The sequence below is a fragment of the Eurosta solidaginis genome, chromosome 5 (assembly GCF_040869045.1).
Source record: "Eurosta solidaginis isolate ZX-2024a chromosome 5, ASM4086904v1, whole genome shotgun sequence".
NCBI classification, from domain to species: Eukaryota; Metazoa; Arthropoda; class Insecta; order Diptera; family Tephritidae; genus Eurosta; species Eurosta solidaginis.
In genome coordinates, this window is record NC_090323.1 from 89,764,717 (window position 1) to 89,790,617 (window position 25,901).

Genomic DNA, 25,901 nt, shown 5'->3' on the forward strand with positions numbered 1-25,901 from the left:
TCCCCTTGAGTGATGACAACTTAGCCTTAGTGTGGGAAGCCCTAAAGTCTCGATACGAGAACAGACGAGTTCTCGTAGATAACCAAATACGGGCCCTGCTGAACTTAAAACCTATCACTACCGAAAACAGTGAGGATATACAAAGATTGCAATCGTCGGTAAATAATTGCCTACAAATTCTCGCTACGCAACAAGTATCCACAGATAACTGGGACCCCATACTTATTTATCTCGTGACTAAACTCCCTGAAAATACAGTCACATTATGGGAGCAAGAAGAGAACTTCCTAACTGGCCCCAAATGGACCAGTTCCTCACAACTCGATATGAAGTCGTAGAGCGAGTCGATCAATGGCGACCAAATAAATTTAAAGCTGTCCCCCAAACTAGGCCATCATTTAAACCCCAGCAGTCGCATCCCTTTCAAAATAGATCGACCTCCCACACCCAGTCTCATATGACAGAGCAGCGGAATGTACAAGTTCGCTATGTGTAAAACCTCATATCACCCCCTTATAAGTTGCTTCAAATTTAAAAAGCTGTCGACCTCTGATCGCAGAAGGTTTGTGAGAGAAAACAATATGTGTTTCAATTGCCTCTCTCAGTCACACATATTGAAAGACTGTTCCAGTACTCAAACATGCAATCAATGTCAAGATCGGCACAACTCAGTTCTTCACGAAGACACCTCTCAAGTGCCGAAAAGACAACTCTCACGATTGCAAAAGACAGCCTCACAAGCCACAACCGCGAATTCCACAACCTCCCCCGGTAATACTCCCGATAAAGCGAATCGCCTGGATGAAAGCCCTTCATGCTCGCAGAATAGCCAAGTCCAATATTTTTATTCCGATAACGATTGTGAAATAATTTTACCCACGGCTATCGTACCCGTAGAGAATAGGGGAGAAATTTTCAAACTCAGAGCTCTTGTAGATCAGGGATCTGAACGAACCTTTACCTCTACCAGAGCCCAAGATAGACTCAAACTCCCATTCAAACCCTCGAGATTTGAAATATCAGGGATGGGCGGCAAGGTAGTTCAGACCGTCGGTATCCCCCGATTTTAAAACCAGAATAAGTGCGGAGGCAATAGTATTACCTCGGCTAACAAAAATGCTCCCCTCGCTTAAGCTCACTAGCGAGCTTCAAGCAAAATGGGCACACCTCAACCTCGCAGACTCGAACTGTCACTCCCCCTCGCAAATAGATCTCGTCCTAGGCAGTGATGTAATACCGCAAATCATCCAAAATGGCGTCGAGAAACTTTCCCCCCATCTTCTAGCGCAGAAAACCATTTTTGGATGGATTCTGAGCGGTAGATCCCCTGTGATGGTCAACTCTTTCTGCATGCAAGTGTCAGAAGTGACGAACGAAGATCTTAACTCTCTATTGCGAAAATTCTGGGAATTGGAGGAAGTTCCCACCAAACCCCAAATAACGCGCCTTCTGGAAGCATGTAGGCAGTCGCGACAATCCAGCAGATATGGGCACAAGAGGTTGCAAACCCATTGACTTGGCAAATTCTTCGCTGTGGTGGAATGGCCCTGCGTGGCTGACCCAGCCCCCCCGAAGCCTGGTCAAAACCATCTACCCGCAGCATCAACCCACCTGAAATGCGCCGAGTCGAAGCACTACACTCAGCTGAAGATGACCCTGATGTGTTGGATCGATTTTCCTCTTTTCCTCGCGCCCTCAGGGTCATGGCATATGCCTTCAGGTTCATTAATAATCTCAAGGACCGAATTCGAGGCATTAAACCCGCTTACACTCCCTCTCTGTCTCATGAAGATCTCCGCAAAACGAAAAATAAACTTGTAACGTTAACGCAAACCCGATATTTTCCTAGTGAAAGAGCATGCTTGGAAAATGCAAAACCAATTGATAAAAGAAGATCCCTACTAACCCTCAACCCATACCTCGATGAAAACGGGCTCCTCAGGGTTCATGGTAGATTAGTTCATTCGACGTTGACATGCAATGAAAAACATCCCGTTATTATCCCAGAAAAATCTAGATTCGCTGTCCTCTATATACAGTACCTCCACGAACTTCTCCACGCCGAAATACGTCTCATGCAGCAATGCCTCAGACAGGATCTCTATATCCCACGACTTGAAATCCCCCATAAAGAGATGCATACATCAGTGCAAAACCTGTACCCTCCACAAGCAGCAAATGCGATCGCAAATCATGGCGGCCTTGCCCCCGGAACGATGCACATACGCTCCCCCTTTTACCATTACCGGTGTCGGCTTTGCGGGGCCTTTTCAAATAAAAAGCCTTCTTGCTAAGGTCTCAACTTACTGAAAGGCTACGTGACCGTTTTTGTCTGTTTCGTGACAAAAGCTATCCACCTTGAGCTGTGCTCGGACTTAACAACCAATGCCCTTCTCGCAGCATTTGCTCGCTTCGTCGGACGTCGTGGATATCCTGCCACAATGATGAGTGACAACGGCAAAACGTTTATTGGAGCTAAAAGAGCGGCCGAAAAGGAGTTCGTTGACTTCATGAAAACTGCCTCTCAAGAAGTAATCGTAAAATACTCTCCCCAGGGCATCAATTGGAAATTCATTCCGCCCGGAGCTCCCCACATGTGCGGCTTGTGGGAGTCTGCAGTGAAGAGTTTCAAACTGCACTTCAAAAGGACTGCAGGAGCCCACAAGTTCACATTTGAAGAATTTACCGCCCTCTTGGTAAGAATAGAAGCCGTGTTGAACTGTCGTCCTATCTCACCTTTATCCCAAGATCCCACCGAGCTTACCGCGCTGACCCCCGGGCACTTCCTTAGGGGTGGCCCCCTCCTCGCTATCCCTGAAGTGGATCACGCGGATGTATCTCTTATAAACCGATGGGACAGGGTAAAAAGTTTACATCATCAGTTCAGCAAAAGGTAGAAGGCAGACTACCTAAAGGATCTCAAGAAAAGGCAGAAGTGGAAAAATCCACAACCCGAACCCAAGGTCGGTGGGTGTGTCTGCATTCACGACGACTCACATCCCCCGACTGAATGGCGCCTTGGACGTATTGAAAAAATACATCCAGGACCTGACGGCCATATACGTGTTGTTGACGTTCGTACGCAAACCGGCATCCTCACACGACCACGTGTTAAGCTCTGTTTCCTCCCTCAGACTGAAAGCCCACCATCTCGCGCAAACCAGGAGAATTCGTAGCTACTCTCAAACCTCCTCTGCCCACTCTTACCACATCACCGTCACCAATATGTCGTATTTCGCAACATAGTGCCAGCTGAAATCCCCTGTATCAGTATTTCTCTCCACTAAAATACTTTTACAACTGTAATTACAGATCGGTATGGATCGTGCACATCGATCGTCGTCACGAAGGCCAGTGCGGTCGGAGATCGTTGCTCTCAACCGCGCCAATGACTCACGCAGCTCGACGCTAATAACGGATTACCGACGGTGCCGCATATGCACCCGTCAGCACGCTCTTCGGAACTGCGTCATATTCAAAAAAATGAAACCACCCTAGAGATGGATGCTTGCACGAGCCCATAAGTTCTGCCTAAATTGCTTGGCATTATCCCACGTCACCAGCGAGTGCAGCTCGTATGACAGATGCCGGATCTGTGGAGCGCGACATCACTCTCTACTCCATCGGCGGGACGCTACCCCAAGCGCCCAACGCGCCATCCAGGCACCCCAGCCTGGCAGATCCGCGGTATCAACTCCGGCACCCGCACGCGCCGCCCAGGCATCCCGGCCTGGTCGATCAGCCCTACCGGCACCCCCTGCCGCCACCGGGCGACACCGTTCTCGCCCGGGAAACAAAATTCCCTCAGCAGCACCTAGCATCGCCCGACGCACCATACGATGCACCGCACAAGGGCTGCAGACCGCCAACGCTAGAGGAAAAGTATCCGAAATCCTCGTGCGAGCTGCGTTACGGACTCTTCAAGAGTTGCAAGAGGCTCTATCCGCTGAACGCGCCTAGGGCGGGGACGATGTTTGAGCGACTGTCGTATTCGCCAACAGCCAATCCTATTTAATAGAAATTAATCTTAGAAAACTTGAATATTGAATTTTGAATTTATTTACATATGTACCTTTTACGTATAAGTACGCATTCTGAATTATTTGCACGTACAAATACGTAATGTCCTATATTACGTACATATTCTTATTAAATTTAAGTATTTGAAATGTTTGTGTTGTACGCTAACACGCAAGCGTGTTTCACCTCTCTGGCAACCCCAACAATGGGTTGACAGATGTGACTATGTACACACATACATACATTATTATTGTTTTGACATTTGTTTTTACATATTATTGATTCGACATTTTATAAGGAAAAGGAAGGTAAATTTTATATTGCCACCCCCTAAACAATACCGACATTTCGACTGCCCTCACTAGATGGTACGGAACTCTCGCTCTCAACTAGAGTTAAGTACCTAGGCGTCGTAATAGACAACAGTTAAATTGGAAAACCAATATCGAAAAAGGGTAGAGAAAGCGTATATCGCATACTACTCGTGCAGGAGAATAGTCAGCAGAAATTGGGGGCTAAAGCCAAAACTCATGATGTGGCTCTATACGGCGGTCATAAGGCCCATCCTGACGTACGGAGCCATAGCATGGTGGCCTGCCCTGAACAAGCAATACAACACTAAAAAAACTAGACAAAATACAAAGGGCAGCATGCGCGGGGGTAACAGGTGCACTTAGATCGTGCCCGACGGACGCACTAAATGTTATACTTAACCTGCTGCCACGGGCCCTCCACATCAGATATACAGCGATCAGCACAGCCATCAGGCTAAGGGAGTTGGGATGCTGGACAGAAAAGCGATATAGCCACAGTGACATCCTAACAAGGCTCGTAGATGTGGATTCGACAACAGATTACCTCTCAAAAACACTGATCTTCGACAGAAATTACAAGGTGCAGATACCCTCTAGAACGGATTGGTCGGCCGACAAAATTGGCAGGGAGGTGTCTTCTCCAACCAACTAAATGTCGCAATCCCCATCCGCCTTCCAAACACAGCTAGCATCTTCCAAGCAGAGCTGCAAGGAATAGAGAGGGCCTGCATCTTCCTGCTGCAGAACCGGATAGACGGTGAGGTAGTCATATACTCCGACAGTCAAGCGGCGCTAAAAGCGCTAGAATAACCTCAAAAGCCGTCGATAACTGTAAGAGGGTGCTACGTGAAGCAGCTAACCAGACAGCTATCACACTCAGCTGGGTACCTGGCCACAGGAACATTGACGGCAACGAAAAAGCGGATGAAATAGCAAAGGCGGGAGCATCGTTAGACATCACGGAAGCAGTCGCGGTGCATCGACCACTCACATCAATTAAAAGAGACATTCTCACCTATCTTAGGAAAATAGCAATCCGTGATTGGTACTCTACGGACACCTGTAGAATCACCAAACTAACCTAGCCAGAGTACAACCATAAAAGGACCGAAGATCTACCAAATAGGTCAAGGAAGGAAATATACAGAATCACGGCCACTATTACAGGGCACTGGCCGTTTGGCCCGCACGCGAGTAGAATTGGTATCCCCTACAATGAGAGGTGTAGGAGCTGTAGACAGGAGAGTGCCGAGGAATCGGTTACCCACTTCCTCTGCGAGTGCCCAGCCCTCGCGAACTTTCGGTCCCGAACTCTAGGCAACTATGTGTTTCCCGACTTAAGGGCGGTGTCAAACTGCCGCATCAAGGACATCAGTAAGTTTATAGTTTTAACAAAGTGGTTTGAGTAAAGCAATACGCAGGGTACATCAGGCAACATATAATTGGTTCCAAGAGAAAGTGCATGGCGCCTAGAGCGCTACTTGGGCCCGGCTCCATAGCCGGGCAGTACAGCAACCAACCAACCATAAGGAATACTCTAGGTGTCTTCTTAGACATTGCCGGGGCTTACAATAATGTTTCTAAATGGGCGATTATGGATGGTCTTAATTACATTAAAGTACATCCAGCCTTAGCCAGATGGACCGGCTGCATGTTAAATTGCAGGAAGATTACATCACAATAGGGATTGTACGAGGCTACGAAATGAGTGGACAGGGGTACGCTGCAGGGAGGGGTGCTATCATCAACTGCTCAGACGATTCGATGAGGGACCCGTAAAACTTGCGGCTTACGCAGATGACGTTGCAATTGTCATGAGTGGAAAGTGCATTCCAACGATTAGTTATTTGATGGATCGGGCGCTTCGCAATATTCATACCTGGGCATCTAATTCGGGTTGAAAGTCAATGCGGAGAAGACGGATATACAGGAGAAACCTTGCAAAAATATCTAGGAATCATCCTAGACAGTAAGCTGTCATGGAAAGCCAATGTGCAGGAAGGGTGGAGAAGGCCTCAACGGCACTATGCATGTAAAATAATACTATGGTGTACGTGGTACTTATCGCCCTCTATTTCTCGATGGGTTTTTACATATTGTAAGCCCTATTCTATACTCTTGTTTGGTGGAAAGCCACACAAAAACAACGTACCTAAAAAAATTAGAGGGGGTATGAGGACTATCAATGCTTAGCATTACGGGAGCCCTGAAACAGCTGCACTCTATGCCATCCTGCACATTCCACCTGTAGACCTGGTAGCAAAGAACATAGCGTTAACAGCTTCAACCAGGCTCGGTGTGCCTCGGGGCAGCTTGAGCGCCGACCATACGGCCGTAGTATTATAGCGTCATCAATCAAATGGCAAACGAGGGGATGCATGTGTACACAGATGGTTCCAAAGTAGTGGAAGGAGTAGGGTCTGTGGTATGCTGTGCTGATCCGGAAATAAACAGATCCTACAGGCTGCCGGATTACTGTAGCGTTTTCCAAGCGGAAATATTAGTCATAGAGCAGTAGAAACCCTGGAAGAGAATAGCTTAAGCTGCTACCGTGTTAACTTTTATATTGACAGTCAAGCAGCAATTTCGGCAATAATCTCGCATAGCACAGCATCTAAATGCGTGTTAGAGTGTAAGCAGTCTCTGGAGAGAATCGGGACAGGGAGAAGCATACATCTATATTGGGTCCCAGGGCATATGGGAATAGATGGGAATGAAAAAGCGGATGAACTAGCTAAAAAGGGCGAATCCCTTGAAGCTTGCTCCGTGGACGTCCCAATTAGACTGGGCGAGTTTAAGCGAAGGCGAGAGGTGCACATGATCGACCAAGCGGGAAAGTTGTGGGTTCAAGCGCGGGGAAGATTATGTGTAAGTCTTACAACCTTAGATTAACAAAGTTGCTTCTATTATTAAAAAGAGAGGACTGTAGACTCATGACGGGTATTCTGACTGGACACTGCCTTCTGGCGTCACATGCCTTTAAATTAGACTTGGTCAGTGATAGCAGATGTAGGAAGTGCGGGTTGGGGTAGGAAACGATCGAGCACGTTTTGTGCTTGTGCCCTGCTCTTGCCAGGCTAAGACTCCAGCTATTAGGAATGGTACAGCTGTCAGATCTAGAAGCAGGAAGTAGCTTAAATGCTAGGAAGCTTCTAGTATTTGCCAAGAGGACGGAGTTATTTTATAACATAGGTCCTGGTTTTTTATAGGGTTTTTCAATTTGGTCGTTCAAACAAACTTTTGGTAACACTACTGACTCATTCAGTCTATGTGAGGTCCTCATGAACCGGCCAGTTCAACCTAACCTATACGGTCATCGGCCTTTGAATTAACCCAACGGATTTTCCCCCTTTTGTGGCATTGTCTCGGTGTCTTAACCAACATGTGAAGTTTCACGTTTGTAGCGCAATGAGAAGTTACTTAAAAATAGATCTCAAAATACCATATTTTTATCTAATTATTTCCATCCGTGCGCCACCTAACGGAATTTTTTCACCCTTTTGTTGCATTGTCTCGGTGTCTCAACCTATATGTGAAATTTCACGTTTCTAGTTCAATGAGAAGTTACTTAAAAGTCGATTGCAATGTTTATATTGAAAATGCGGACAAACACTCAACCGACCTAATATAAAGGAAATAAATATATCAAGGGTTGGGCCGGCTTAGGTTTAATTCAAGATGACAGTTCCATGAAAGATGTGTGGATCCCTACGCGTTGGCAACGGCAAGTACCGAAGAAGATTTGGGGTGATCTTTATGTAGAGATCAACAAAGTCCAGCCAATTAAAACAAAATACCACACCGGTCAATGTAATGCGAATGAAAGATGCTCCGGCTCACAATATAGGTACTCTAACCAAGTGGCTAAAGTGGGGGGCATGATTTTCAAGCTTGCAAAAAACTATAGTTGATATTAGGCGCATTGTTTGGTAGATTGAAACTAATACCAAATTGGAGGCATGATCGTAAAGGCAAGAGACGTGGTCATGCTTGCGGTCTCCGTTGACAGTTTGACTTTCCCAAGTATGAGATCTTAGATATATGCTCGCATATATCTCACATTGATAAATAGCAAGGCATCGAGTCTTAGTGCATCGCTGTGATAAAAGATGCATCCATAAACAGCTGATCCAACCAAGCTTATGGAAATCAATGTAATTGGACAATAGTTCCATACCATAACGCCCTAGCCATAACCATACCATAAAGCCGTTGGAGGAACCATATAAAACGATGTGACCTCCCTTGGTGTTTCTCATTGGTGCCATATAGGGTGATGAAAAAATGGGGCAAATATAATAGGATCCTAAATTTAAGGGCCACTGAAAAATAATTTTTGGAAAGTCCTTATAGATTCAGTCAGCTCTACACAGAGAAGCAATGTGCCAAATTTGAAGAGAATCCCTCTACTTGCTGTTGAAATATCTAAGAACTATTTTCGTACGAAATATTAGGGCCTGGGTTATATTCCAATTATGCCCGCTTTTAGTGGCAACATTATTACTAGTCGTTGTATGCCAAATTTCATTACGATATCTTCATTTTTACTAGGTATTTGGTGCTAACGCCGGAAAAATCAGTCTTCACTATTTAATACTCCTCAACTTGAGAAGGTTAATTGCCTGCGTCTCGCCTCGATCTATATGTATCAGTATTATCAGGTACCAGATATGGAAACCCCACAAAGCTAATTTAACCCAATTATCAGTCAATGGCAAAATGATTGATGTCAGGCATAACTCCAGAGACCGCATTTTACTGATTCTAGGAGGTTAAAATATATGTAGACTGACCATGAAGGGCTCAAATAAAATTTCCCGCATTAGCATTATTTGGAGGCTGATCGAAACAATGAACGAAAGAATTCGGAGAATGACGGAAGGTCTAAGATCGATCTGTAGTGTGTACTTAAGCTATGAACGTAGCACTTTTTCTCATTGCTAAGCAACAAGCGAGATGTTCAGGCACATTCCCCAATTCCATAAGATGGAACGTACCGTCGGACTATAAAGAAATAAAAATGGTAACATTTTCTTTGGCAAATAACACTGGCCAAAGAAAATATGCAATAATTGCCAATGTGTTCAAACATGGAGAAAAACAGTTGGTTAAAAGCGTGAATAAATGCTTCTGCAAAATATAGTCACAAGATCGCATGCCTCTCTGCTGACTCCATTCCTTAGGAAAAGCGATTACGCAAACAATCTCGCTAAAGATTGAAGCCCACTGCACATTTATCAACCAATTTTGTTTTGTACAAAAGACAAATTTAAATTTTTTCCTCAATATGAATTTGTATAACAATGAAGAAAATTTCCATGCATACTGATGGTTTTCCTCTTGTTTTAAAATATTTTCCTGTTTTAATAATAAATTCCTATGGCGAAAACCCCCCTTTTTTTTAATATTGAGCCCCCCAGTTCGTTAAAATTGTCGAAAAAGAAATGAAAACAAAAATATTTTATGTTTTTTGAGGAAAATAACGTTATGCAACCTTGGTTGAGATCTAAATTGAAGCTTGGCACACTTTTAAAGCCATTCCTTCACCGTAAAACCTAGTTCTTTATTAAAAGAACAAATAATAAATTCGGTAAGGAAATGAAATCAATAAAAAAATGGAATAATGCAATTCACCGAATCCATAAACCCTAATTCGTCAATAAAAAGACCATGAAACCTCCTTTAAAAATTAACAATATATCCACATCCAATCCATATTTAATTCAAAATATATTCGCATGAGAAAGGTCATACTACTCGTCTCACACTAATTTCTCTACTGAATTTCAGATGTCCAAAGGCCAGCCCAACAATTTTCAGTACCAACCAGTCTTCGCCAAATCCCGCCTACAAACTCATAACAATTTTTTCGACTGTGGTATGATTCCATAAAACTGGAAAACAACTACGGGTATTCCGATTACAATAAACATCAGCTCTCAACTGACGGATACCGACCTACAAGTCTCGCTTTTGTCCTGCCTTTCAAAACTCCTGGAACGAATTATTGCTAATCGTATATCTTGGTTGATTGGAACATTACACCTCATTGATTCTTCCCAAGTAGCATTCAAACAAAACTAAGGATGGCCAGATTGATGCTTCACAAAGTACTATCTACACGACACCATGTTCGAGTTTTTTCGGTTAACAACGAAAAGCATTTGGCGAACTGGTTTTTGGCTTTGACAAATCTTTTCATATCGAACAGAGCATTTAGAGTTATAATCGGAATTACATTATCTACTGTTCACCCACTTAGCTTTAACCCAGGGTCTTCGCTGTGGAAGGCGGAGCACGCTACCACCACACCACGGCACTTTTACATTTATCAGTAATGGAAAACAGTAATAAGTTCTTCAAAAAAAAAAAAAAAGAATAAACCAAATGTAACTTTTTCGCTTTGAACGTCAAGTAAAATACATATTTTTTATAGTTGATGAAAACTACTTTGTAAATATTTAATTTCTGTATCTGTATTTTCTAAAGTAGTTAAATGAGTAATTGAGGTTTTTCAATTATATTACAAGGAATGTGTGAATTAGGTGGCGATGGCTTGAAATAACTTCTATAATAGTAAACAGGTCCGATCATCTCGTAAACCACCATTCGCTTACTTGAATCATGCTAGTTAACGACTAGTATACATTTTTAACTACATAATTAAAATTTTTTTGATAACTGCCTGGTCATATTTTCGCTATTAACTAGTTTTAAAAAACTAATATTAATACGGTGTCCGATTTTCTACTTTATTCCATCCATTTAAAAGAAAAGTTGATTGGGAACACAAAAGGGAAATTCATTGCAATTCAATTCATTTACCGCGAGCAAACAAACTTGTCTTCCATTGTCTGGCTATTCGCGACAGCCATTCCTTCTGTCAACTTATTTGACTGGTAGTTATGGCAAAGCTGAATGGAGCGATTTTTTACTGAATTCTCAATGATCTTTTCTTTTATTACAGATATACAGATGGGCTGGACGATGCTCCGATACTATAATGGTAAATTCCACATGGACTGAAAATCACATACGCGATTTATGGGGCGTACCTTTTAAAACTCATCGTGTGTATCCACCGTGTGAAGTAAAAAATCTTAAGAGCCTAACTCGTAATGAGAGTCCAGATAAGATTGTAATCATATCTATAGGCCAATTCCGGCCAGAAAAAGATCACCCTCTTCAGTTGCAAGCTATGTATGAACTACGAACCCTTTTATCTAGAAATGAAGATCTTTGGAACAAGGTGAAACTTATAATTGTGGGCTCTTGTCGAAACGACAGCGACTATGAACGTTTAAAAAATATGCAAGACCTGGCAAAACATCTCTCGTTAGAAAACTCGGTGGAATTTAAAGTAAATGTTAATTTTCAAGAGCTTCTCCAATTGTATCAAAACGCAGGAATAGGAATTCACACAATGTGGAATGAACATTTTGGAATCGGCATTGTTGAATGTATGGCCGCTGGTGTAATAATGGTTGCGCATCGATCAGGAGGACCCTTATTAGATATTATTGAGACGTCGGAAGGAAGTCAGAACGGATATTTAGCAATAAATGCTGCTGATTACGCAAATTGTATCTTGAGTATTATATGTAATTCCAAAGAATTAAACGATGCAATTCGCAATGCTGCAAGGTAAATGAAATATGACTCAGCACCGATTTCCACCAGCGTTGGTTGGCAGTTTATTTCATAGAAATCGCTCGGTGATCTTTTAAATATACTGTCAGTTATCGTTAACGGGATACGGCCTAAAGGTCCAGTTAAACTTCCTTAACCCTAACGTCATAGTCGTAACCATATTTTTACTTATCCCTATCAAATTAGCATCAGTTATTGGTGCCTTAACCAAAAAATCGTAAAAATTTCATAAACATGAAGAAAACGCCAATATTACAAACACATAGCACAAAAAATAAGTTAGTCAAAACGTATCCAAAACAATAAATAAAATCTACATAAAGTTAATAAATTCTCCAACTCAAATACTTTGAGGTTATGGATATGGCGAAAAGCCAAAAACCAATTGGTTGGCTATGGTATGGTTATGGCGTTAGCGTTATGGTAAGGCACCATTAATCGATTACATTGATTTCCATACGGTTGGTTCGATCAGCTGTTTTATCTGGTTATGGATAAGTCACCATTAATTGGCCCTTTAGTCTACATGAAATTTATTTTATATATGGGCATATCCCCCGTCAGACACTACGTACAAACTAAACTTTCGTGACAAAATCAAATATTTCAAGATACAGAATAGATAAAGAAGTGAAATTAACAGAAAGATTTTCAGATAAATAAATAAATGTAAGGCGTGATAGCCTCCGAAGAGATTTGAGGCCGAGCTTCTCTTTCAATTTGCATTGTGCTCCTATTAATTTTTCCTTTATTATACTCCTATTAATTTTTGTCTTATTTATGCCGACTCCGAACGGCAACTGCAAGGAAGATGAGTTTTCATTTAGAAGCTTTTCATGGCAGAAATACACTCGGGATGTTTGCCAAATCACTGCCGAGGGCGACACGACGTAGAAAAACTTGTATCTAATTTAAAACAAAAGTTGTTTCTAAATTTTCGGGGGCGTGAACCCATTATAGGCGGAGCACACTAACACCAACTTATGTTGTATTTGACACATTGATGCAGAATACCAATCACAAAATAATAAAAAAAAACTTGCCGAAGCTCGAAAACTCTCCATGTGCTTGAAATACACAGAACAGGCAACATAGTGTGCATGCATCAATTGCTCCTATTAGGTTGTCAATAGTAGGGAAAGTTGTGTCGATGCTCATGAATTGGTATCGGCTTTGTCAAAGTCGATAACTATTGACGGGTGGTGATGCTTTTTTGGTATCGGCTAAAATAATATTGAAGATGTGTTGACGTGACGTGACGAAAAATTTGTCAACATAGCTTTTGGTGACGACAAAAGCTGTAATACGAAATTCGGACATTAAAAACTGGTAAGATAAGCTCTATTTATTCCTATAAATACACGTTATTTTTATACCTTTCATGAAAATGAAATGGTATATTAATTTCGTCACGAAACCGAAAATTGTAAGTCCTTAAAGGAAAATAGATAGACCCACCATTAAGTATACCGAAATAATCAGGTTGAATTAGCCATGTTCGTCTGTCCGTCTGTCCGTCTGTCTGTTTGTATGCAAACTAGTCCCTCAATTTTTGAGATATCTGGATAAAATTTGGTGAGCGGGTGTATTTGGGTGTCCGATTAGACATTTGTCGGAACCGACCGGATCGGACCACTATAGCATATATCCTCCATACAACAGATTTTTCAGAAAAAGAGGATTTTTGTAATATCTTACCCAATTTAACAGATTGAAGCTTCAAACTTCACCATATACTTTCGTATATTGCACATATTGTTGCCTGAAAAAATTTATGAGATCGGTCGTATATATAGTATATATCCCCCACAACCGATTGTTCAGATAAGGAACTTTTCGTAATTACTGCCCTATTTTAAGAGCTAGAGGCTTCAAATTTCAACGAATGATTACATATATAGCATATATTGTTGTCTGAAAAAATCATAAAGATCGGTGGTATATATAGTATATATATAGTGGTATATATAGTATATATATATAGTATATATATATATATTTTCGCAAATTTTAGCCCCATTTTAACAGCTAGAAGCTTCAAATTTCACCGCATACTTACGTATATAGCATATATTGTTGTCTGAAAAAATCATAGAGATCGTTTGTATATATAGTATATATCTCATACAACCGATTGTTCAGATAAGAAACTTTTCCCAATTTCTACCCCATTTTAACAGTTATAAGCTTCAAATTTCACCGATTGCTTACGTATATAGCATATATTGTTGTCTCAAAAAATCATAGAGATCGGTTGTATATATAGTATATATCTCATACAACCGATTGTTCAGATAAGAAACTTTTCGCAATTTCTACCCCATTTTAACAGCTATAAGCTTCAAATTTCACTGATTGCTTACGTATATAGCATATATTGTTGTCTGAAAAAATCATAGACATCGGTTGTATATATAGTATATATCTCATACAACCGATTGTTCAGATAAGAAACTTTTCGCAATTTCTACCCCATTTTAACAGCTATAAGCTTCAAATTTCACCGATTGCTTACGTATATAGTATGTATTGTTTTGTCAAAAAATCATACGAGATCGGTGATATATAATATATATATGATGGTATATATAGTATATATATGATGGTATATATAGTATATATATAGTATATATATATTTTTTTTACGATTTCGGCCCCATTTTAACAGCTAGAAGCTTCAAATTTCACCAAATGCTTACGTGTATAGCATATATTGATGTCTGAAAAAATCATTGAGATCGGTGGTATACATAGTATATATCTCATACAACCGATTGTTCAGATAAGAAACTTTGCGCAATTTCTGCCCCGTTTTAACAGCTAGAAGCTTCAAATTTCACAAAATGCTTACGTATATAGCATATATTGTTGTCTGAAAGAGAGATCGGTGGTATATATATTATATACTTCATATAAACTGTCATTTTGACCCCTTTTTTACGGCTAGAAGCTTCAAAATTCATCAAATTTCATCAAATAGTTACGTTTACGTCATATATTTTTGAAATACGTGATTCGTAGTCATAGTTTTTACATGCATACCACAAAAAAACGTGAAGCTTTGCATCCTCACACAGATTACCTACCTATTTTTTATTTTATATTTATCTTAAAAATCGTTTAGATATGTTCAAATTTCACCAAATGCTTACGTGTATAGCATATATTGTTGTCTGAGAAAATCATAGATACCGGTGGTATATATAGTATATATCGCATACAACCGATTGTTCAGATAAGAAACTTTGCGCAATTTCTTCCCCATTTTAACAGCTAGTAGCTTCAAATTTCACCAAATGCTTACGTGTATAGCATATATTGTTGTCTGAAAAAATCGTTGAGATCGGTGGTATATATAATATATATCTCATACAACCGATTGTTCAGTTAAGAAACTTTGCGCAATTTCTGCCCCTTTTTAACAGCTAGACGCTTCAAATTTCACCATATGCTTACGTATATAGCATATATTGTTGTCTGAAAAAATCATAGAGATCGGTGGTATATATATTATATACCCCATATAAACTCTAATTTTTGCCCCCTTTTTACGGCTAGAAGCTTCAAAATTCATCAAATTTCATCAAATAGTTACGTTTACGTAATATATTGTTGAAATACGTGATTCGTAGTCATAGTTTTTACACGCAGACCACAAAAAACCTGAAACTTTGCATCCTCACACAAATTACCTACCTGTTTTTTATTTTATATTTATCTTAAAAATCGTTAAGGTATGTAGATCTGCTCACTATATATTTCTTATCTTATACATCCGATTATTCGGAGATTACGAACGGGATAAAATTATTGTTCAGCCCCATTCATGAAAGGTATGAAGTCTTCGGCACAGCCGAAGACAGTCCCGTTCTTACTTGTTTATTTTATATTTATCTTAAAAATCGTTTAGATATGTTCAAATTTCACCAAATGCTTACGTGTATAGCATATATTGTTGTCTGAGAAAATCATAGATACCGGTGGTATATATAGTATATATCCCATACAACCGGTTGTTCAGATAAGAAATTTGCGCAATTTCTTCCCCATTTTAACAGCTAGAAGCTTCAAATTTCACCAAATGCTTACGTGTATAGCATATATTGTTGTCTGAAAAAATCGTTGAGATCGGTGGTATATATAATATATATCTCATACAACCGATTGTTCAGTTAAGAAACTTTGCGCAATTTCTGCCCCTTTTTAACAGCTAGACGCTTCAAATTTCACCATATGCTTACGTATATAGCATATATTGTTGTCTGAAAAAATCATAGAGATCGGTGGTATATATATTATATACCCCATATTTACTCTAATTTTTGCCCCCTTTTTACGGCTAGAAGCTTCAAAATTCATCAAATTTCATCAAATAGTTACGTTTACGTCATATATTGTTGAAATACGTGATTCGTAGTCATAGTTTTTACACGCAGACCACAAAAAACCTGAAACTTTGCATCCTCACACAAATTACCTACCTGTTTTTTATTTTATATTTATCTTAAAAATCGTTAAGGTATGTAGATCTGTTCACTATATATTTCTTATCTTATACATCCGATTATTCGGAGATTACGAACGGGATAAGATTATTGTTCAGCCCCATTCATGAAAGGTATGAAGTCTGCGGCACAGCCGAAGACAGTCCCGTTCTTACTTGTTTATTTTATATTTATCTTAAAAATCGTTAAGGTATGTAGATCTGTTCACTATATATTTCTTATCTTATACATCCGATTATTCGGAGATTACGAACGGGATAAGATTATTGTTCAGCCCCATTCATGAAAGGTATGAAGTCTGCGGCACAGCCGAAGACAGTCCCGTTCTTACTTGTTTTATTTTAAATTAAATCTCAAAAAAATGGCAAAAATAACCAACAACAACCAATTCACGGAGCTTGTTGCTGAATTAGTAAAGAATCCAACCCTTGCAAAGGGGTTTAACAGGGGGCAGTTCCAACAAATTTTAAATAAATTCTTTATATTTTGCCCATAATGGAGAATTGTGCACTAGTGAAATCAGCAATTATAGTACTAACTTCCTCTCTGGCATATTTATTTATTTATTTATTTCTTCTTACACCTTATACTAAGCCTAGCTTAATCTATATATAGTAATTAATAAATAATCTAAATAAAGTTATTTATATGAGTCTATTGACTGCCCAAATGGAGTGAGAGATAGGTAGCAGACGAATGACACCAACGCAAGGATTGTACCAGTTGTATCTGACGCTGTTAACGTATTTAAAGTGCGAAGGCGACATCTGAACGGCGGTGCACTTATTAGGTTGAGTGATGCGTTACAGTATGCGCTTCGGCTACTTTTTGCTTACGTGGGAAAGCTTCCTAGTGCCAGCGTAGAGTACTCGAGATGTATGTAATGCTATTGGTGATTCGAAAGTTTGCCCAACTTGCACTAGAATGGCAGTGTTCTACTGTAATTGTACAATTTGTGTTTAAATTCCCTTATGTTACTAGATTTTACTTCATTTGGTAAATCATTATAGAATTTTAGTCCTTTGTAGTACAAATTACATTTGTTTGCTTCTGTTCTATAAGCTGGTAAGTTTAAATCATTCCTTCTTCTTGTATTTACGGAATCAATATTGCTTACATATTTTATGTTACTTTTCAAATAATCAGGCAAGTTGCCTTCTATTATGTTTCTAATAAACTTCATCGTATGATAAAACAGTATCTGTTTAATGGTTAGCCAATTTGGAGCGGCGAGCATATCTCTGATAGGTGTGTCATAGTGTTTCATAAGAATAAATCGCATAGCTCGATTCTATTCCTTTTGCAGTTTGTAAATTTGGCTATCTCTCATAATGAAGAATAATGGTGGACAATATATTAAGTGAGGTTCGATTATCGATCTGTAAACCATTACATTGTACCGTCTACTTAAGTACTTGCAAGTTCTTTGCATGAAATATATCTTTCTGGCTATTTTCCCAACAGGGTAATCGATGTGCTCACTAAAGTTGAGTTTATCATCGATTTTGATTCCTAAATACTTGAAAGTACTGACTTTGTCAATTGCTTCGCTGTTTATATTTAGAAGTGGTAATTCATTGTTTTGAAAATTCCTTCTTGATATAGCCATAAATTTTGTTTTGTTTATATTCAGTTTCAATCTATTCGAGCATAACCAATCATATACTCTGTTTAAGTCTTCTTGTAATTTTCTATATATTTCAGTGATATTATCTCCATTAAGCATCAACAATGTATCGTCGGCAAAGAGTTTAATATCACAGTACTTTAGAGAATTGGTTATATCGTTAATATAGATATTAAACAGTATAGGTGCCAGGACAGACCCTTGCTGAAGTCCCACAGGCACCTCTCTTTTTTCTGACAGGGATGATCCAATTGCAGTTCTTTGACTTCTCTTCATGATACATTCTTGGAACCATTTTAGCTCCGTTTCAGTAACACCTATGCTATAAAGTTTTTTTAGTAATAAATTTTGATCGATAGTCTCAAAAGCACGTTTTAAGTCTAGGAAAACAGCTATTACTTCTATGTTTATTTCTGCTCAGTTCTTCTTTCCAGTTAGCTAAAACAAGGTTCAAGGCAATTTCACAAGAATGTTTGTTCTGATTGCTGCGGTATAATAACTTTATTATTATCTAGGTACTTCACTAGCTGGTTTTAACTGCAGTTTCCAGTATCTTTTCATCACACGCTAACGTGTTAATTGGTATTATCTCATCGGCTCTTATAGTATTCTTGACTTTCTCTATTGGTACCACAATTGAAGTTTTCCATAGGTTAGGAACTACCCCTTTGTCTAGACTTTCATTTACAATCTGAGTATAAAAGTATCCCGTGTATGTTATAGAGATCCTTATGACTCCTTCAGTTATACGTTTTTTCCCTCCAATTTTATTTTTGATTTTACTAACTATTTCTAGTATATCGCTTGCAGAAATGAAATTTGAAAGTAAGAGTGCTACTGCTACGTTATTGTTATTAACTGGAATATTCGAGCTGATTTCGACTATACTGTAAATGAAATAGTTATTGAGCGACTCGGCTATTTCATTCTCCTGAGTATATAGTTGGTCGTTTATCAATATTTTATTTATTCCATTATATTCTTTGGACATACATATACTTTTCTTCAAATGCTTCCACATTGCCTTACTATCCCCAACATTATGTGTGATTCTTTGTTCCATATACTTGGCCTTTTTAATCTTTATAAGACGTTTATACCTGCGTTTTGTAAGGTTGTATTCATTCCATTCACCTGTTCTTCGAGATATATTGTATAGATTGAATTTATATTTGTGCATATTCGCTAGTTCAGAGTCGTGCCACTTGTTCATAAGTTTCACAAGTTTCTTTAGAGTATGTTAATGTAGTCATTGCATTCGATAATGTATTGTTTAGGAATGAGATCTTGTTTTCGACACTGAGATTCTGAAATCCAGAGTAGTTAACCTGTCGTAATTTGTTGACAAGACTACCACATGCATAGTATTCCCAAGAAGTTATAATTTTTTTAGCTCTCATTTGAAATTCTCTATCTAACTTGATTTTGAACTGTATGGTTTCGTGATCAGAAATCTGATGATCCTCCAATTTTCCACATGAGATGGACTCACTGTTCGTAAAGAGCAGATCTATTATTGTTTCAGTATTATCGGTCTCTCGGGTATAAAAATCTATTTTTTGTACCATAGCAAAAGACCTAAATAGGTCAACTAAGTGCTTGCTATATGTCGTGCTTCTATTAAGATTTATGTTGTAATCCCCAATAAAGATGACCTTGTCGTGTATAAGACAGTTGTTGTTTAGAATTTCGTTAAGGTATGCAATAAAGTCAGCATCATTGGCACTAGGCGAATGATAAACCAATCCTATTTGGTACTGGGGAAAGATGTTTTTGATTTTTATTATTAAACACCAAATATTTTTGTTAATAGTATTATTTTAAACTATTTTATACTCTATTGAGTCATGTATATATACTAAAATACCCCCTGTTGCCTGCTATGTGAATTACACCGTAAAGGTTTATATGTTGATGTCTCTAACTCTTGGTTTGTTATTTCATCTGTTCTTTACAAGCCAATTTATTTGTACAATCGCTTGATTTGTGCTTATATCCCGCGCACTTAAAGCATCTCAAAACACTTACGTGTTCGTAAGCGACACAGGTATCCCACTCTATATACAGTCTTTTTTGCTGCAGTATATTCTCGACTGTTATTGCGTCAGTTTCTACTAATGCAATATAACTTTCTTCCCTACGATTCGTATTTTCATACACCTTTCTAACTACAAAATCGTTTCCTGCACAATAATCGCTCTGCTTCGTTAAACACTCTATTAACGTTCATTGCTAATTTTTTCAGTTATACCAACTATCTTAACTGTCTTTTTTATCTCACTTTTATTTTTTGTTTTCTCCGCTTCGTAATCTTTTCCTATAGTTTCTTGTACTTTCTGACGGACTTGTTCACAAGCTTCCTTGTTTCTACATTCCACTATTATAGCCCCTTTATTTATCTCTTTAACATTTCTGACAAGGCCATCTGTGGGCTCAACAACTTTCTTTGAAGCTTCCTTAGTTTCCTTCGCTTTCTTTTTTTGATTTTTCGGCTTAATAACGATTTTGTTCTCATTTGTTTTAGCGGCCTGAGCAAATGTCAACTTAGTGTTAACGTTCTCACTAGCTGTCTTTAAGTTCCTAATAACTTCATTACTCTAGTGGAATTGATTACCTATATCCTTTACAATTTCATTTTTCATTTCATTTATTTTTACTTCTATATTGTGTTCCAGGAGTGAGTTGAAATCTGTTAGGATGCTACTTTTTAATTGTGAACATTTATTGATAAATATTTGTTCGACTATTTGTTTTACATCCGAGCCTTTCATTTTTGATTGCTCACTTTTGTTTATAAGGTGTTTGATCTCAATGAACTTTTTATTTGTATCTGACAAAGTGCATTGATTGCAGAACCATTTTAAATTCAAATTTTCTGATATTGTTTTTATCTCGTTTCTTTTTATGTTACTGCATTTGATGCAAAAACTATAACCACACCCACCAGAGCATGCTATCATTTCATCTATCTGCAGCAATTTCGCTATACACTCTTTACATTCTGCTGGCATTATGGATGTATATTGTTTGTGAAATTATCATTACATTAGTTATATAACAACGTTATCTTATAATAATGTTTATATGTATAATCACTAAAAATTTATATAAACTCTATTTATAAAAGCAAATAACTAAAATTAAACGCGGTGCGGTGAATGAGAGGTGGCAGCACGATCTTTGTAGGAGATGTTAAGTTTTCAGGCAGATGCCGCCACTGTAAGTTGTCCAGGACACAAACCAAGATCAAATGTTATCCAATAAACAGATGGCGCCGAACAAAAGAACAGATGATAGATTCTCGTAGTTGTTGTTATATCGAGACAAGAGGTTTGCCAACACAAGAACAAACAGCAGGAGCACCTCTAAAAACTTACTTGTTTTTACAAAAATACGTCCGCCGGAACAAATTTTTGATGTTGAAAGTTGTTAAATGCACTTTAGTTTGTGAAATTAGCTTTATTTATATTTAATTGGCTATTAAGTCTTTAATTTAGCACAAAATCGTATAAAGAGCGCGAAAAACTTTCCTTCAGTCACCAGGGTTGCCAGGTTTTCACCCTTAAAATGTTAGACCTTTAGTGCATCTCTTTTTTTTGGAGAAGTAACATCTCCTTGCAATCGTCATCACTCGAAGCTTCACTGTCCGATGCGAATAACATTTTAAATTACAAGTTTTACACTAATTACCTAATAACCACTCAACAAATTATAAATAAACAATTGTCAAAAGTATAGGGATCATAGTTTTTCTATAAAATATGAATAATTCATGCACACGACGAAGGAGTTTTGTGTTTCAGGTTAAGAATTTTATTTGAGATGGCGGAGGCTTATTTGTTTAGCGGTTTGGTTACAGATTGTTATGGAAACGCATCTATAGTGGAGCAGCAAGGAAGGCAATCGGCATGATCTCGTGGTACTCTCTGGCTAGTCATGTCGGCTGGGCGGCGTTCTTACCAACCTTGCTGTCCTGCGCCATAAACAGAAAAAAATCCTATCATGCTTTTCAAAAACTGACAAAAGCGCAGAGCCGACTCAAAACGCTTACAATTCAAAATAAAAACGACACCCGGTTGAACCGGATGCCACGGACAGACTGTTAAATTCAATTCAAAAATCAAAAGAAAAATCTAAACCCAAAAAAAAAATTGTACCGAACCGGAAATGACCGGTTACCAAACGCGGAAAATCAAACTGAAAAAAAGTTGAAAATGAGAACAAAAAAGGAACCAGAAATTGGCCGAACATACATTGGGAGGGCCGCGGGTGTGGTTGCGACGCCCGGTGCATAACCTACCCACAAAACTATGGCCACCGACGCACCTATATTTCGGTGGCCCCTTACCTGGATACCTACGTGCCTTCCAATTAAATGCGAAAGTCAGCATTCCCATCTTACTAAAAATCTTTATTTACAATTCATAAAAAAAAATTGCGAAAATTTAATTGAAATGTATCAAAATATAAGTTTAATCAATATCAGGTAAACCCCTGAATATTAAAACTAACTACTGGTCAATCTCATGAAATCAAAATCAAAAGAGAAAACTATCTCGTCACTGATAATTAGTTTGAGTATATAACTAAGAAGAATGGTTAATCTGTTTTGATGTTGATTTTGTGGGACAGTATTCCTTACAACGTTCTGATACAATACTTTGATTGACTGCCACAATTACATACATGACAATAAATGCAATACAACTAACCCTATACTAAGGCTTATTAAAAGAAAATTTTAAGGAAAATCTTAAGGCATAAAAAAATCTTAAATTGTATGTATTACCAAAATGTAGTATGCAGTAAGGTAATTTTATTATCTTCTAATTTTACCCTATCCTACCTTTGTCCATTTTATTTTATTTTATTCTATTGTAGTTTATGTTTTGTTGAACATTTAGTTTAATTTTATTGCATTTTTTTTTATTTTGTTTATCTTATTTTATCTCATTTTTTATTATTACTATTTATAATCTTATTATTTTATTAAATTTTATTTTATTGCAGTTTATTTTAATTTTTCCTTTTTTTTTAAAAACTCCAGTTTACGCAATCAAAAACTACTTTCTATATCCTATATGCCATACTTGAATTCGTTACTATTCAGCTATGTTAAACTTGCTAACCTAACCACACAATTTCCAACACTTCTTTTCGACTTTCGAGCCTACTACTTTGCGCTTTCTAAACGTTATACTAAAATACATTCTATATAGCCATACCCTATTTTCGCAGCGTTTAAAAATATACTCGAGTTTCTAAGTGTGATTTATTTTAAGGTATTCATAATTTATTGGTTGGTGTCAAATTATGTTACTAATAGTTTATAAAAGCGGTTGCTAGCCACATACGTATTACAAATATATTTAGTCTTACCAATGTTTCTCGTACCAATTATTAAAAAGAAATTCTCTTTAGAGTTTTACAAAAACGTGTCTTTACTTTACCAAGTGAAAAAATTAAGAAGAACGAATAACGGAAAAATGAACGCGTTTCATAAAACTAAAATGTTAAAAAGTATTAAATGAGTGTTGCTGGTTTTCTCCTACGCTCAGCTGAATAGCGTTGCCACAGTATACCCCCTTAGACTGGGTGAACCGTTTATTGTGGTTTGCATGGAGCAAATTTTACCCGCCGTGGTTCTGACCCGACGCTGGCTTCAGTCTGTCGATGGAAATGGTGACCGGTTTCCCATTTATGATGATCTTATAGTATTTATCTGATTTCGACATTACCTTGTAAGGTCCTTCGTACGGTTTTGAAAATGATGGACGTACAGAATCGTTCCGCATAAATACGTACTCGAAAGTTGATAGATCCGGATGGATAAACATTTTCTTTTTTCCATGCCACGCTGTTTCGGTGGGACTGATGGAGTTCATTACCTCTCTAAGCTCGGCAACGAAGTCCGATTGCGTTTTAATTTGACTGTTGTGTGTGAAAAATTCCGATGGGATTGGCAATGCTGTACCATAGGTTAATTCAGCAGGTGATGCTCCTGGATCCTCTTTGTAGACGGTGCGTAAACCTAGTAGAATAGTCGGTAGGAAATCAGTCTAGCATTCTGAGTGGATGCAAAGGATGGCAGCTTTTAAGGTTCGGTGCCACCTTTCCACTATCCCGTTAGCCTGCGGGTGATGGGTTGTTGTTTTTAAATGCGTTATTCCTAGTAATTTAGTTAGCTCTTTAAATAACGTGGATGTAAATTGTCGCCCTTGATCCGAAGTTATAGTGGTAGGTACTCTGAACCTGGCGATCCAATTAGTTATGAGTGCTATAGCAATAGTTGTTGCTGTCATATCTGGAATTGGAACTGCCTCTGGCCATCTGGAAAAGCGATCGATGATGGTGAAGGCGTAACGATTGCCGTTGTGAAGAGGAAATGGCCCTACAACGTCGACGTTGATGTGGTCAAACCGCGTATGGCCCGATTCATATCGCATGAGAGGCGAGAACGTGTGCCGATTAACTTTAGCTTTTTGACTTGGCATACACGACCGAGCGAAGGCTTTGCTGTAACGCTGGATACCTGCCCAAACGAATCTGCTGGAAACCAATATTGCTGTAGCACGTGTACCTGAGTGACATAAACCATGTGTTGTCTTTAAGACGGCTGCGCGAAATTTTTTGGTGATAAATGGTCTGATGTTACCTGTTGAACAGTCGCAGATTAATTGCTTGTTACTACAGGGTACGCTGAATAACTTAAGGTGTAGGGACGAGTTTGCGCTGCCTTGACGCAGCCGCTGTAGCTCTTCGTCTATTTGTTGATCATCTGCTAAGTTGTCGTAGTGTATGCCTCTTGCGTCAAGCGTTGCGATTCTTGAGAACATGTCAGCTGCTACATTGTTTTTCCCTTCGACGTGTCGAGTGTCGGTTGTTATCTGGGATATGTAGTCCAACTGGCGAGCTTGCCTGTTCGATGTCTTCTCAGGGTTCTTATGAAATGCATAAATTAGTGGTTTTTAGTCGTTGTAAATGTGGCATGTTCGCCCTTCCAGCATGTACTTAAAATGACGCACTACTAAGAACATCGCTGTAAGTTCTCGGTCGTATGTGCTGTAACGGATTTGTGTTTTATCGAACTTTTTCGAGAAATCTCCAAGTGGTTCGAGATTCCTAGCTGCAACCTGATGCAAAAGAGCACCTGCTGCCTCATCCGATGCGTCGACCCACAAGGACAAATCTGCGTATTTTGATGGGTGTGCTAAGAGAGCAGCATTCATGAGCTGGGTTTTCCATTTTTCGAAGGCAGTTATAGCTGTATCCGTCCATCTGAGCTTTGAACGGTCATTTTTTACATTCCCGGGGCACATGGCCAGAGGTAATTGCGTTTCGACAGCATGTGGGATAAACCGTCTGTAAAAGTTTATTGTAGCAAGGAAGCGCTTAAGCTCGGCTACGGTTGTTGGTCTCTTAATCTCTTGAATTGCCTGAACGCGTTGCTGCAGTGGCTTGACGCCGTCAGAGGAGACATTATGCCCCAAGAATGTGATTGCTGATTTACCAAACAGATTTCGTAGCAATTATTTTTAGGTTGTGTTTCTCTAAGCCCTCAAAAAGCTGGCGAAGGTGCGATAAATGTTCGGCAGGGGACGATTACGCTACATAAAGTCCACGTAGGACTTCGTGAATTAGCCTCTGTAGAGTTTGTACTGCATTCCGCAGCCCGAATGGCATGAACATAAATTCGAAGAGGCCAAATGGGGTGATGATCGCCGTTTTTGGCACATCGGGGTTTACGGGGACCTGGTGAAAGGCTTTTTGCAAGTCGACTTTAGA

The 25,901-nt window shown here is 38.9% G+C and overlaps 1 protein-coding gene across 8 annotated transcripts in view; it reads left to right on the forward strand.

Annotated features, from left to right (window-relative positions):
- The window catches only part of Alg11 (ALG11 alpha-1,2-mannosyltransferase), a 392,778-nt gene that overhangs the window by 172,084 nt on the left and 194,793 nt on the right, over positions 1–25,901 (forward strand). For all 8 annotated transcript variants that reach the window (XM_067788977.1, XM_067788972.1, XM_067788974.1 and 5 more), the window contains exon 4: positions 11,302–11,978. In XM_067788977.1, coding sequence (XP_067645078.1) covers positions 11,302–11,978 — 677 coding nt within the window. The remainder of the gene's footprint in view (positions 1–11,301; positions 11,979–25,901) is intronic.